The sequence below is a fragment of the Ochotona curzoniae genome, unplaced genomic scaffold (genome assembly GCF_017591425.1).
Source record: "Ochotona curzoniae isolate NIBS_2020 unplaced genomic scaffold, NIBS_Ocur_1.0 scaffold_3835, whole genome shotgun sequence".
In the NCBI taxonomy this organism is placed as follows: Eukaryota; Metazoa; Chordata; class Mammalia; order Lagomorpha; family Ochotonidae; genus Ochotona; species Ochotona curzoniae.
Window position 1 is genome coordinate 20,358,898 of NW_024467114.1, and position 16,124 is coordinate 20,375,021.

At 36.0% G+C, this 16,124-nt stretch overlaps 1 protein-coding gene across 6 annotated transcripts in view; it reads right to left on the reverse strand.

The window, feature by feature from the left end:
* Positions 1–649: 649 nt before the first annotated feature.
* Positions 650–16,124, reverse strand: part of SEPTIN7 (septin 7) — a 58,867-nt gene continuing 43,392 nt past the window's right edge. For all 6 annotated transcript variants that reach the window (XM_040965026.1, XM_040965030.1, XM_040965027.1 and 3 more), the window contains 7 exons: positions 14,678–14,770; positions 13,560–13,656; positions 12,346–12,397; positions 9,583–9,708; positions 6,652–6,787; positions 2,618–2,757; positions 650–1,698 (listed from right to left, as the gene is read on the reverse strand). In XM_040965026.1, the coding sequence (XP_040820960.1) occupies positions 1,659–1,698; positions 2,618–2,757; positions 6,652–6,787; positions 9,583–9,708; positions 12,346–12,397; positions 13,560–13,656; positions 14,678–14,770 (684 nt within the window). In that variant the 3' untranslated portion in view covers positions 650–1,658. The remainder of the gene's footprint in view (positions 1,699–2,617; positions 2,758–6,651; positions 6,788–9,582; positions 9,709–12,345; positions 12,398–13,559; positions 13,657–14,677; positions 14,771–16,124) is intronic.

Sequence of the window (16,124 nt, forward strand, 5' to 3'; positions counted from 1 at the left end):
TTTATATAATTTGATGTTACAGAAAATTATATTAACCTTTCAGCTTTTAAAAAATTCTATTTCCAAGCACTTTAAAGTATAGCTTATCTGAAAGACTTGAAAATTGTCCTCATAGAAATAACCATTTTAATAGGAGGCAGTTAACATATTGTTTACTCAATACTATGTTAATTAATTCCATAACATTGTATATTGTTGCTGATGTTATGTTGGGGCTTTTAATTGATTGGGATTTTACTCTGTTGGCTCTACCTTCAGACCAGAGATGATCTCCCCAAGAAGCCGTTGAACTTATCTGGACAATAAGATGCTGGACTCTATGCTGGGTATATGCTTGCAACGAAGGAATCTCAACTGAACTTGAACTGTGGTTATGCAGCAAGGTGGAGGAATCCATCATGGGGGGAGGGTTATGGGAGGGGTGGGGGGAATCCCAGTACCTATAAAACTGTATCACATAATACAATGTTATTAACAATTAAAAAAAACAGCAAAAAAAAAAAATAGGCAGTAATACAGAGTAAATGCACATTCTAAATGAGATACACATGAAATGTAATTGTGGAGGAGACAAATTCAAGCTGAAAAGCTTCTGAAAATGTGTTCTATTCCTGTACATCAACTGTAGAATGTAAAATCTCACACTCTGTTACATCACAACATTGTTTATTATGTGAATTTTTTACAATACAAACAAAAAAAATACAGAAATGCAATATATGAATACAGCTAAATGCAGAACGGTGGCTTTTTTCTCCCTTCAAGAGGCCTTTTCCCCCATTTCTAGTCAAAGACTGCATATAGGTAGAAACAGGTTGGTCGTTAGCTTCACAATTTTTTTGCCTAGAAATGATCTATAAATGCATTTTTTTCCCTGCTACTTACCATAAAGTGTAAAAAGGGAATAATAGGAGTTTGCTTGTTGGTTCCTACCATATGAAAGATGCTACTTTCTATTTTAGCAGGGCCAATATATGGAAAATATCTAAATTAAATGTTATTTCAGAAATGAAGCAGTAATGAGTCTGGCTAAAGAGGGTACTAAATGAGAATATATATTTAAAGAATCCAAACAAACAAACAAAAAAAGTCTGTTATAAAAAAGCTCTAGGTGCACTGTAAGCATATAGGTTTTTTTTTTTTCCATGTGTATTTTAAACAATGGAAGTGTCAAAAAATAGGGTCAACTGTGTTAGACTAAATTACATTATTGTATATGCTGCACTGAATGGAACCTCTGCATTATAATCATAGAGAAGCATAGTTCGCATCATATTATGGCAATTTATCCTCAATGAAAACTTTCCAAAGTCCTTTTATCTTGGAATATCCTGTAAACAATCAAACCACCAGAACATGATTGTACAACAGTAAAATGTTCTCTTGCATTAAATTGAAGACATCTGTTTAATAATAAAAAAAAAAAACAAAAAAACAAAACCAGGAAAGGTACTCAGAGCTGTTATTTTCTAAGTACACCACACCCTAGACAATTCAAGGCATCTTAATCTCCGTCAAGAACAAAAAAATAACTTTTGTCATGCTGTTAAATCCATCATTATGGATAAAATTGGTGCAAATTGGTCAAACGGATCCAACAAACACTGACGTCCAAGCTGGCATATTGGCAACTTATATGGAACTGGTGGCCAGTAGAGTTAGAAGATCTTCCCTTTTTTCTTGTTCTTTTCCAAGGTTCTGGATGATTGCAAGAAAATAAAAAATGAAGGTGAATCATCATAGAATAATTATGAAAGACAAGATACAGCAGCAATAGCAAACTCAAGCACAATTAGGATAGATTTTTCAAATGCCATTTCCTCATTTTAAAAAACTACAAAAAGTAAAACAATGAAGACAAGCTAGCCTATCATAGTATTTTCTTTAAAATACAAATTATTTGACAAAATTCTGGGGTAAGCAGTTAAAAACACAGCAATTTTAACATATAATTATTCCCAAATGAAGCTGCACAAACTGAAAAGGATCAACTGACGTTTTTCTTGCACTGCTCTTTGCAGCCTGAAATGAATTTGCTTTTACAGACATATCGGCATTACCTTTAAGGGAAAAGGTAGCAGAAGGACAGTGATAGGGAAGTGTTACAGAACAAATGTGTCATTTTCAAAAAGCATATTTACAACTGTAAATTACAGAATCTAAACAGGGATGCAACTTCCCATTTTGAATGGAACTAATAAGAAAAAAACCATATATTAGATATCCAGCAGTTTATCCTGAAGACATCATTCAAAACAATTAAAATAGATTCCAAAACATATAGATCTCTAGAACGTGAGGGTCTCTATATGCCCCCACATGGAAAACCACCATGGCTCACCCTGATACACTGACTGTGGCGTTAACTGGGGTGAACGTAATGAAGCTGCTGAAGGAGACGAAGCCATGAAAAATAGGTGGAAACAACCCTGCTACAGCACAGACTGCTACGGCCACCCAGCCACACACTCCTCCATGAAGATAAGGATTCTCGGGATACATAATTAATGACTGATGGCTTTTTACATGTGTAGATTCTAAGGTTTTCATAATAAATAGGGGAACAAATATTTTAAGCATTAATCCACACATTTCTTAGGGATCTAACATTAGTTACCTTGAAGAGTTCTGTTGTTCTAAAATACGTTGTTGAGCTTCCCAGTTTGCTTTCTCATCCTCAAACTGGCGGCGTTTTTCCTCTAATTCTTTGTGCTGTGCTTCCAAATTCTTTTTCATTTGCTCGTGGCGCCGCTGGAGCTAAATTACAGCATAAGATATAAAACAAAATGACTTAGTGCATCAGTGCAGAACTGAATTTCAGCCAGGTTTTTCTAGTGTGAAGAGAATGAACACTGCATCAGAGGACCACCTGGCACTGGGGAGGGTCCGTCCCACTGTAAGACCTGCCACCCCAAAGGCCAGTGGCCCTAGACAGGAATCCTGGGAAATAAAAATACAACAAAAGTACAGCTGTGTGGTACTGTTCAGCAGTCATTTCATTTTTCTGTTTATTGATACACTGGAAGCTGAGCAAGGAAGATTTCACCGCTCCCTTTGGACAGATGGGATCACTAGCCCGAGAGTGGTCAAGTCTAAAATCTGTCTCTTAATTCCAAATTGTGAAAGCCAAGACAGGTGTAAAGGAAGTGGGTGGGTAAGGATCTAAGAGTTCCAAGATTCCACTAAGGTTTCCTGATTCCTGTAACGTCGTGGTTCTGACATTGGGCTTTGTTCATTTGAATCACCTGCAGTACTTACTGAAAATAGAGAAAGCAAGACTGTATACAGACACCCTGCACACCTAGAATGTCTGGGTGCTAAGACCAGGAACTCTAGATTTTTAATAAGCAGCAACATTGCTAGTGCAGGTGGATCCTTCCTGTGCTGCCAATAAATGCTGCAGATAGCACTGGAGCTAAGTGAGAAAAATCCAAGCAAGTGCATGCAGAAATCAAGAACGGAAATTTCAGAGCATTATAGAAATATTTTCATTTAGGCACCAATTTCTAAAGAAAATGTCAACAAATTAAGAACAGATTATATCCTACTATAGGGAACACCAAGGACTACTCAAAATCTTCAAGAGTCAAGGAATTACATAATAAAGGTTTTATTATGCTGCTGAGTTAACATCTTGAATTTGCATGATGTAATTTCACATACTATTTGTTTTCTTATTTTTAAAAAGTCATATTTATTATACTCCCTGCAACAATTTCATGTAGTCCCTATAAAATCTGAGCTGCTCTACTTCTAATCTAGCTCACTGCTAACACATCTGGGAAAGCAAAGGAAGACAGCCCAGATGCATGCGCCCTGCCACCCACGTGGGGTACGCGGATCGAGTTTCAGGCTCCTGGCTTTGGCCTGGACAATCTTGCCCCACCTGTTATGGCTATTTAGAGTGTGAACCAGTGGATGAAAATCTTTTCTCTCCCCAATCACGTTGCTTTTCAAATAAATAAATCTTAAGAAAGAAAATGCCTTGAGCCAGTGCAGCAGGGCATTAAGCCTCAGCCTACAGTACAGACATCCCATGTTGGTGCCAGTTCAAGCCCCGGGTACTCCACTTCTCATCCAGTGGCACTGGAAAGCAGAGGAGGCTGGTCCAAGTCCTTGGACTTCTGTACCCACATGGAAGAAGGAGCTCCTGGCTTTGAATGGGTGCACCTCTGGCTGTTGTAGCCATCCGTATACCTGCCTTTCCAATAAAAACAAATCCTTAAAAAAAGGTAGGCTAACCACGCAGACATAGTTCAGAGAGCAGCTGCTCTGGAAGAGAAGGAGGACACAACAGAGACTCTGACTGAGGAGTTGGTGCTGTCCTATTTTTTAGGATAAGTGGTAGCATTTTTATTACAAATAAGCAATTATCTTTTGTCTTAAGTGCATGTAGGTAAAAGTACAAGTCACAATCCCTCTATTTATTCCATGGATTATCCTGTTAAATTTAAAATTAATAACACTTTCAGTATATTATGTAGCTATCACAAAACTAAAACAAGGGCCTGGTATAGCCTAGTAGTTAAATTGCTGCCCTGCAACTGCTGGGATCCCATTTGGGCGCTCATATCCAGGATGCTCCACTTCCCATCCGGCTCCCTGCCTGGCCTGGGAAAGCAGCTAAAGATGGAAAAGCTTTGGGAACCTACACCCACATGGGAGACCTGGAGAAAGCAAACAGAGAATCTTTCTCTCTGTATATCTGCCTTTCCAATATAAATAAATAAATAAATCCTTAAAAAATCTGATCAACTCTGAGGATGGAACAGATCTGAATTTCTTTAATGTATTTAGACTCAAATATTATTACATCAGTGAAACCATACCACACCAAGCAGATTTTATTTTATTAAACTTTATCACTAAAGGGTATTTTAAAAAACATTCCAGTGCTTGCTTTGGCAGCATATATACTAAAAGAAAAAAAATTTTCCATAAAACTGTAAGTTTACACTTTTAAAAAATTTTCAGTTTGGTAAAAGTTTTTAGCTGTGGTAAAAAAATTTCTAATAAAAGAAATTCATGGGACCGGCATGATAGCGTAGTGGTTAAAGTCCTCGCCTTGAACGTGCCAGGATCCCATATAGTCTTCAGTTCTAATCCCGGCTGATCTGCTTCCCATCCAGTTCCCTGCCTGTGGCCTGGGAAAGCAGTCGAGAATGGCCTAAAGCTTTGGGATCCTGCACCTGCATGGGAGACCGGGAAGAGCTCTTGGCTCCTGGCTTCAGATTGGCTCAGCTCCAGCAGTTGTGGCCGCTTGGGTAGTGAACCACTGGACAGAAGATTTTTCTTTCTGTCTCCTCTCTGTATATCTGACTTTCCAAATAAAAATAAATAAATCTTAAAAAAAAAAATAAAAGAAATTCATACCAAAATTTTCAGTTTATCCATAGTTTTTTTCCCTAGTATTCTAGTATTTGGACATTAAGCCAACTCATCTATGGATGCTTACATTGTCTTTTTGTCTCTCTTTTTAACCTATGAACTGAAGAAAATATCTCTAAGGTTTTCAACAGAAATTGGATGTGGGGTCTGTGCTATGGTGGAGTAAGTTAAGCTCTGCCTCTGGTGCCAGCATCCCATATGGGCACCAGTTTGATTTCCAGTTGAGTTTCACTTCCAAACCAGTTTCCTGCTAATGAGCCTGGGGAAGCCACAGAGGATGGTGCAAGTCGTTGGGCCCCTGTACCCACATGGGAGACCCAGAAGTTCCTGGCTGCTGGCTTCAGATGGGTCCAGCTTTTGGCCATTGTGGCCTTTGGAGAGTGACCAGTGGATAGGATAGAAGACCTGTGCCTCTCCCTTTTCTCTTTGCTTTTCAAATGAAAATAATCTTAAAAAACAAACAAACATTAGATGTATGCCCCAACATCTAAGGGAGCTGAGGGGGTAGCTATATGTGCTATGCTGTTTGGTTACTATCCTACCAATGCTGTAACACTGGCAAGTACTTTGACACTATATTGTAAAAATAAAGCCTAACTTGCTTATAAGACTATCATATAGGGAAAAGCACTGTGGCAAAGCCAGTTAAGTCAGTGCCTGCAATCCCATCAATCCGTATGAGCACCAGGTTTAGGTCCTGGCTGCTCCACTTCCAATCCAGCTCCTACTTCAACCTTACCCAGTCCCAGGCCACTGCGGCCATTTGGAGAGTGAAGCAATACATGGAAGATTTTTCTCTCTCTGAAACTCTGCCTGTCAAATACATAAATTAATTTAAAAGAATATCATAGCCCTTCATTTTCTTTGTCTCTAATACATGTAGGCATGTCCGTATTTCATTAAGGCTATTTCCTTCTTTCTCATTCAAACGCAAATAATTATAACCCATTACTGTTATCCTATCATGAGTGTTTAAGCAACCACTCAAAATTGGGATCAGCAGTTTTTTTATACCGCTTGTATGGAATTACTCAGTTTCCTCATTCAAAATCCAAACTTAGTCATTGTAAGTCTGACTAACTCGCTGGTTAGTATTCTTACTACTACGATATTCTTTTCCTACCTGGTATACCATGTCCAAGCACTCACATCTCTCCATTCCATATAGTAGAGCATTAAAGCAGTGTTTTTTAAGGTACAGATTGTGTTATCTGTAGGTTTTACTGAGACTGTTATTTTAAACAGAGTAGCATGTCTGTTTACCTCAGCTTCAGAGTCCTTCAGTTTTTGGACTTTTTCCTTGACCTTCATTTCAAACACCTGCTCCATCTCCATCTCCATCTTCTTCATCTTAGCTACATGCTCCCTTCTTTCTTCTTCCATTTGTGCCAGAGGGCTCCTGTCATGAACATTGAAGGTTATCATCAAACACCTAGAAATGAAAACTTTAAACATCTAGAAATAAAAACTATAACGCATAGCTCATTGGTAAGTGAATTGGTAAGCTAGAAACAACTCTTAGTAAATGCCGAGAACACTATTAGGCTTGCAGAATATTTCTAGACTCTTTAAAATAACGTTGATGCTCCTGAAATTCATTTAACTTACTTAAGGAACTCAAGGCTTTAAAAGATGTTCAGTGATTTATTCTCTCTCTCTCACATACACAATGAGTAAACAAATACTAGCATTAAAACCCATGGATTCAAGTGGCTTTGTACAATGGTACTCCACATTTCACATTTCAAAGTAGGTGAGCTTTCTGGTAACACAAGTACATAAGATCCTGCCCTACTAAGCCCCAAGAGTGAGAAGCAAAACGGGCTCCATGGGTTTAAGGAGCTCTGAAAATTATTAGAGACAACCAAAAACTTCTCTGACCTTGTAGCTAAAACACATTTACTTCGCCTCTAAATACACAATCTTTTGACCATTAGGTTACCCATTTTAAACAGACGAGCTTTATCTCAACCAAATGGCTTTTAAAAAATAATTGACTCATGGCTTAACAGCTTGAATTGAGGGTAGACATTGCGGCACCAGTGGGTTAATTACTGCTTGGAATAGCTAATGCTTCCTGGAAGGCAACAATGTTCCAAGCACATGGATACTTGTCACTGAGAGACCAGAATGGTGTTCTAGGCTCTTAAATCCCTTTGCCAAGACGGCTGCTGCAGGCACTAGGGGAGTAAAGCAACAGAGAGAAGGATCTGTCTCCCTGCCACCTGACCTAATAAACACAGATATATATATATATATATTTTAAAACTTGCATTTTATCCATAACTTCAAAATAACTTTAATCCCGATTCGACATACCCTGATTATGGTTACTTCTCTCCTTCACAGGCTAAATATCTGACCATTACACTGCTCTTCTCTAAGATATTAAGAGGGTTAAATAACAGCACATTAAGAGGGTTAAATAACAGCAAGAAGGATAAACATTACCATCAATTTTTTTTCTTTAAAAAATGAATGAAGATATTACCCACTTTCACCCTGTAGCCCATGACCCTTTATACCCCAATAAACTAAGATTATTAAAAAAAATAAATTAATTAAAAAAAAATGAATGAAGATAAAATGTACTGCTGTGATTGTGATTAAGATGAGCTATTGTTGCAATTATTATAAATTAGAATGTTATCTAAGGGTATTGCTTTTCCCAAAAGAAAATACTTCCATAGGCAAACTTACAGTGTATTTTACCAATTAAGCCATTAACCAGAAGTTCTGAAAATGAAACTGAGTCAAGCACACAAACTTAGAAAGTTCCAGTTGAAATAAATTTGCAAGTGCAAATATCATTTCAACAGAAGTGAATGAGAATGTTCTAATTCTAATAACATCTTGTTCAAGTTCATGATGGAGCTCTCTGAGCTTGGACACTGTGACTAAATATGCACCTACCTTTCCCCACTCCTCTACAAAAGTATTTTAGATCTAGAAAATAATCTAGTGTAACTGTTCTTGAATTTACAGTCTTAAGTAGTTGAACAAGTATGTATTAGCAAATCAGATTATCCAACAACACAACTGCAATTTGACAAATAATTCAAAATAACTAGACTAGGCTGAAGCCAGGAGGGGGAAGTCAATTCAGCCCCGGGGTGGGTGGTGGTGGTGGTGGTGGTGGTGGTGGTGGTGGTGGTGGGGGTGGTGGGGGTGGTGGTGGTGGTGGTGGGGGTGGTGGGGGTGGTGGGGGTGGTGGTGGGGGTGGTGGTGGGGGTGGTGGTGGTGGTGGTGGGGGTGGTGATGTGTGTGTAACCCCATCTTGTTAGTCACCGTCTGCTTCCTCCAGGAACCAGAAACTGAAGCCAGGCACTTCAAGGTGGGATGCAGCTCTTAACCACTTGGTCAGACGCTAGCCCTGTATTATGGCTATCTTAAAGTTAGATATATTGTCTTTGTCATTAATAAGCCATCTATGGTTAATATAGATAATTCATGAATAATGGGCCCATGAAAAAGTTGCCAAATTATCTAAACACTAACAAATTATTTCTACAGTCTGACTTAAATAGGAGATTGCAGAAAAACAAGCAATGTTCTAAAATGTTTTAATCAAAAATTTAAGCACCACTGCTTCCTCACGAAGCCCCCATGTGGAGCTGGAGGAACGAGCTCACCAGGGCAACACTACACCCTGGGTAGTTACTCACATCACTTTAATAACCAAAGGAAGAAATCCACACATCTAGAACAGCAAAAGAGGAGGTAACCAAGAATATACTTAAGTAAATATTCCTTCTTTTGACCCAGCCTGTCCCTCGTTTCATTATGATCTGTTATGTTAGTAAACAATCTATCAAGATGATTCAGTTTGAAAAGCAGATGGTACAAAGCAGATGCTCAATGGCTATTTTCCTTAAAGAGTACATTAGATGGGTTAGTGACTGCTCTTTTTCCTCAAAATCAAACCACCACCAACCCTGATTTGTTAAAGAAGCGGTATGATCTCTTAGATGTCTACTATATGAAGTATAAAGATAGCAAATACCAGAAAACAATGCATGAGTTTCACCAAAGAAACAATAAAATAATTCCTTCAACAATTCAAAAGAAAGTTTGACAATATAAAGTTGCATTGTTGTACATTCAAACATCATCCAAATTTCTGAGTAACCAGAAGAAATTTGATGAAAATGAAACAATGATTATTTTTTCTGAAAGAAAAAACGATATACTTACTTAGTCAGCTGCCCTTTATTCTTGTTGTTATCAACTCCGTTGTAGGTCACAGCTGCCAGTTTTCTGCTTCTGTAGTTCTCATAGTGCACATTATTGGTAACATCTTTCAAGTCCTGCATGTGCGTTCTGGCATAAGCAGCAAGAGCTTGTTACTATTAGAAAGGCTTTTATGCAAACGCAAAATCTTTCAAAAAATATTCAGACTTAAAAAGAAGAGCATTATTCTCAAGGATAATGGCATTCATTTTTATCTGTCTTCATTTACATTCAAAACAGATCAAGATAAAAGAACAGACTTGAAAGAGATTTTAAAAATGCAAGGAAACAATCCAGATTCCCCCGGAAACATGACTAAAGAAGCTACCATAATCCTATGGAAAAAGGAAAAAAAAAAAAAAAAGGAAACTATGGTATATCTATCTACTCCATGCAGTACTATTCAGCCATTAAAAAAATGAAATTATACCATTTGCAACAAGACAGTCCCAAATGGATAAATATCACATATTCTCTCTGATTTAAGACAATTTTCACACAAAATACAAAATCTTTAGGTAAAGAAATTCACATGTATTCTCATAAATGATAGTGTCATGGAAACCAGAGTACTGGGAAACAAAGAATTAAACTGTTAATAACCCCACCCAATTAAACTGTTAATAACCTTGACAACAAGATCCTCTACCACCGCCTACACCTACAATGTCACGGCACACATCCAGAGCAGAATGTTGGCGTTGTGACTGCAGCTGAAGGACAGTATTATTGTACAATGGAGGGGACTCTGAGGAGGGGTGAGGGAAGAACGAGGAAAAGGAGGAAGATGCCTATAAAACTGTATAATGAAAAGTAAAAATTTAAAAATTGAGATTTTTAAGAGCCATAAATCTCAAGGCACCTACTGAAGAAGACCTTTCTATGACAGTGTTCTTCTTTGTAGTACATATTTAATTTTACTGGAGAAGGAATAATAGACTGAAGATCATATAAACCTAGAAGATACTGCTTTTTCTTTTTTAGCAGTGGTAATATCTGAAGTTTTAATAAATTAATGAATGGGGACATTTCAGATAATATTTCAAGCTCTTTTCAAACTCAGAAAATTCACAGTAAATTTCCTCTTATTCAATCTGTTCCATGATTGCAGTATTTGTTCAAGGGAACTTCTATCATATGTCAGGTTTATACTTGGAGACAAGCCACACAGTGCAGGACTTCCCTCCTTTTTGACAACCTGAGATGTTAAATGCACCTGAGCTATTCTACAGCTGTCCTTCACCAATGCGGTGCTTCTGGATACACAAGGCATGGCAGTGCCCTGTGTCATCTGACCGTTCCCTTCCTTATCACATATTCCATCTGGCGCTCTCTGCATCAGCTCCTTTCCATCTTAACCACTTCACCAAAAATCCCCTCTAGGAGCCAAACATAAAGATATAGTGCTTTTCTTCTCCATTATGTCAAGAAAAATATCTACTGTTACTTCACAATGCAGCTCCTTGAAACACTCTCTTCCCCTTTGTGAATGAAACGAATGTAACACTGAATTACTTTTATACATTTCCTGTTATCTGACATTTACACAGTTCTGAGAGCTTTTTTTTTTTTTTGCCTCTAGTCTTAAATCTGGGGTTTTCAAAGTCTCAGCTCTTAGGTTCTGTCCCTTAATATATTCATCTTCTCTTATAGCTATAACAATTACATCCAGAATTCGACCACTCTCTACTTCAATTAAGCCAGGCAGCAGCCATTTCCTGCCACAACTGATGGCTGAGGTTGAACAGTTCATCCCAATTTGCCTCTGCTCTTGTTCTCTCTGAACACTTCCACTGCCTTGGAGGCCCTCTTGTCAGACTTGATGAAAACACACTTCAACACATGATAAGTTTTTCCATGGCTAATTTCCTTTCCTTTTTTTGTCACCATGTTTAAAAGTGTCATTATATTACTTCTTCAGCTATACTGTCAAGTTCCCATTTAAGATTGGGCCAACGTCTTTCATATACTCACTAGAGACAGTAAACAGGAAGTGAAGGCCTAGAGAGGCAAGATGAATGTGCTAAGCAAAAACGGGGCATGAGGTGAGAAGATGAAGGAGCATGGAAACGCTAAAATTGCACTTTCCTACCCCTTTTCTGTGCCTTATCAGCAAATGCTCTAACCCTACTAAACCCTATCGTCATGATTTTACCCCTGCTGCTGCTTTCTGAATTCATGTCTAGGTCCTTTAATCAGGATGACCTCATAGTTCTCCGTCACAGGCTTTCTCTTTCAGTTGCTGTACAAAAGTATAACTTGGGGATATTTTCACATCGGCTAGGACATCAGTTTTCCGATTGTGTTCCAGTACAGCAGGATGCTTCACTGACCGGGTAGGTATGCTATGCATTATTTAGCTTTCAAATACTGGCTTTGGACTTAAAAACTAGACTTCCCTTCCAGTTTTCCCAGTTCTTGATATTAGTCAAGAAGAGCCTTTCTTAGTTTACCTTCCACATACTTACTTCAGTATTAAACTTCAACACTAAATAGAGTCAAGCAATTTTCCTTTGAACCCTATTTAATTTATTTATAGTATATGTGCTAATGACTTCAAAACCTTCAAGAAAGGATCCAAGTTTTCTTCATATATGTGTACTGCTAGAATAAAGATACTAAATTAATTTAGCTACTTTTATAAAAGAAAAAATACAACTGTCCAACTATATCTTTATTTGGAAAAAGAAAAAAACCTTAAGCCATTTTTATCATATTAACACTCACCTTATCAACATATTTCTTAGAATTGTAAAATCACAATGTTCCCCATTTTCAACTGTAAGAAAAAACAGACCAATGATTTCCATTAAAGCTAGACCTTTTTTTCAAAGGAAATGCCACACGAATTTAAACAGAACAATGATAAAATACGCTAAACAGTTTAGTTCAATTTTTAATGAAGGTTTAACAATAAAATAGTACGCTATATAAGGCCATAACAGATACTTATACTATACAAATGAGCTCTGTGGAAATCACCAACTTTGACATTTTGAATGGAGAAATCACATATTTTCACATTATTAGAAGAGAATAAATGTAACAATCTACCACAAAATACATTTTTAAAATTTAGTAGTATGGCTTGTGGGGGAAAAAAAGACTACTTTTGAAAAAGTTTATTTAAAGTAAACAAAACGCAAAGGAAGCCCAAAGCTGCAAATTTCAGTATTTTAAAACAATGCACTATTAAAGATAATAATACTGCTTTATGGGAAAAGACGACGCTTTAAACTCAATACAGACAGCAACAGGGCTTGCATAATCTCTAAGTTGTATGTAAGTTCTAAAATCACAGCCTGGGTAAGAAACAGATCTGGGAACAAGATACAGGTAAAAACAATGATGACTCCATCTTGGTTTTAACTTACTATACAAACACTGAGATTAAAGCAATATCATTGCAAATCTGAGAAAACACCCCTGTCTGATGTTATATGATTTTTATTAGTATTTAAAACTCACAAAAATGGAAAGAATGATTTTTTAATATTAAAAATTCATGATCCAAACATGTGCTGTCAAAAAGGAGCTTTTGTTATGAACAAAGATGACCATGAATATTTTGGGTGGGCTTATAAATGTCATTTTTAATCATTCTTGAACATCCCTGACTCATTTGGAACTCAGATAGAAGGAACAGCCCTTCTCCCTAAACATTTTATTTCACAGTTCATTAGATCCTTGGAAGCAAACTTTAGGCCCTGAATAGAACACCCTGACCCTGAATTACACATTTTCAAACAAGAAAATAAAAACTGATTTGATGGAACAGGGTTAGTATGGTACGGCAGCAACACTGCGTTAAACTTTATGATTTAACTCTGTCTTGTCTAACTCTGTATGGTACAAGATCTCTAAGTACTTATGAGGAAAACAAGACTACTGTAATATCTGCGAGATTTTAGAAACAAACCGTTCCCTGAAGAAAACCTTACCTTCAGCAACACCCCAAGGATACTGTCTTCCTCTGACTCGTTTGCCATTAACTTCAATGATAGTATTACTACCTACCACAGCAAGAGGTAAACGGTCCTATAAAAAACAACAAAATATCCATGTTCATATACTCACAAATTAAAGAATAAAGACATTATGTTACTCAACAAAATAGGGGAAAAAGGCCGCTCTCATTATTAGCTTCTGCATTTACTTTTATAGGACATCCAAGAAATATTTAGCATATTTTTGTCACACGGTATTACTACCAAGGTAAACAGTAAATAAATTCTACTATCTCTAACAATCAAATAATAGTAATAAGGCATATAATGGTCAAATTAGCTCCTAAAAGCATCACTCAGAAAGGCTGTCTGACTGGGAGCAGGGGAAGGGTAAATAAACATACAAACGTTTGTGCATTCAGAGGGAGAAACTGCCATTTGTTATCAGCCTATAACTTTAAAAACAGTACCAGATACACTCACTAAGTTGTAACCCAAATGTGCAAACTCAAGTGGTTAGTCATGTATTTATCCAAGCCAATTATGAAGGTCAAAATCTTTCCAAATACTTGTGGCTCCTAGAAATATTTAAGCAACTATTTAATAAAATTTCAGAAATTCTTCATTGGTTAGGTACAAATATTTCATTATCCCAAATTAATCAGATTATTTGCTTATACTTTGTTATTATTCCATAAACTAACTGCTGCTACAGGAAATTTTAAAAAAATACAATAAATTAAAATGCAGAAAATTACATTAGTACGGGCTTGGTATTTTTTTAAAGAAATTATTTTTTATCTGGATCTTTAAATATTAAAAATTTCCTTCATATCATTTTAAGGGTGAAAATGACATAAAATCAAATCATTGACTATCATTTGAGCTAGAACTGTGTTATTCATCTTCCCATACCATACAATGCCTTTTAATACATAATAGCTATTCAAGAAAATTGACTGAAAAGTTCAATTCAACAATACAGAACCTCCTAATTCATTCTACATGTAAGCCAACTAGTTAAAATTCTGGTATTTTAAGTATTTCCTAAGTATTAGAGTAAATTTTTTGGGTCCCAAAACACTTTAGTGTGTATGTAAGAATCAATCTACCTTAATCTTTTTAACAAGCTTATTCTCTTCTTCATCATCTGTTTCTGGAAATTCATATATCTTAATTTTATGTTCTTGGATTTCTTTCATTATCTAAAATGGAAGACATAGTTAGCCAAAGAGTAACACACACACTTTCCTACATGGGTTCTCAGTTTCATGTCTTTAACAGTTTCTCAATGACTCAAAAATGTAATCTAAAATCAAAATTACATGTTGACCTTTCTTTAACTATAAAGTTAATATATAAACTCTAAATTTAATTGTGAGGTGTCAACATCATATAGTTATATATCAAAACAGTTCCAAAATGACCTAAAATCTTATAGCTTTCTACAGTTGTTTTCTATAACAGTGGCTTTATGATATTCATTTACCATAACAAAGACTTTCCAGCTGTAACTCACCAAATCTCTTATTTAGCCAAATTAACAGGATTGAAACTCACTTAAAATTTTTAATAGTCTCTGGTAAGGGTAAATAAAGCTAAATATAATATTGGTCTTAGGAGAAAACGCTATACTTATACATCAGAAAAATATTTCAGAAAATATATTACATATACACAAATCAAAAAGGAACAAATAAAAGATTAAGCAAAAACAGGAAGAAAACACATCCTAGAAAAGAAGAAGCTCAATTTATTCGGAATAAAAACAGTATCATTATTCTCAGCACACAAAAAAGAAAACTGTACAAAAATACAATGTGACCAAACCCGAAAAAGAGATCATTACTGATTGATCTTTTTTATCTTCAGGTTCTCAGTACAAGTCCAAATCAAGACACATACAATTAAATATGTTATTATAATCAGTATTAGAAATTTATAAAAAGCATATGATTAATAGCATGTGACATAATGCTTGTAGAAATGAATAAAAAGCAATGCAATAAAGCATTCTAAAAAATTATACAAATCTAATAAAACAGTAAAGTTCAACAGGTAATGAGTTTCATAATATTCTAAAATTTATTTCCAAAAATGTAAAAGAAAGCAATTTACTTCAAAGGAGACTACAAAGGCAGTAAGAGACAATAAACCCTAGGCTTTTACTTCTGATTCTGATACAATGTTGCTGTGATATAAAAAAACAAACAAACCACTGGTCTAAAATAAGAGATTATAGAACAAGAGAGAATTCTAGAAATTAACTCTACAGTTCACAAAATGTGACATATAACAAACTAAACATATCAAAATGAGGAACATTTTCACTATTCAATTTGGAATTAGTGATCTAATTCAGTATACATTTAGAAAAACGTTTGTAAGACATCCCTTAAAACAATGAAAACACATTAATGCAGAAGGAGCAAAAGAGAAAAAAAAAACATTCTTGTGAATAAGGAAGAACTAAATACTCAGAACATTTATATTTTAAAAGTGCATATAATTACATATAAGCAGTATTAATTATTATCTTTCAACAAGACAAAGGACTTG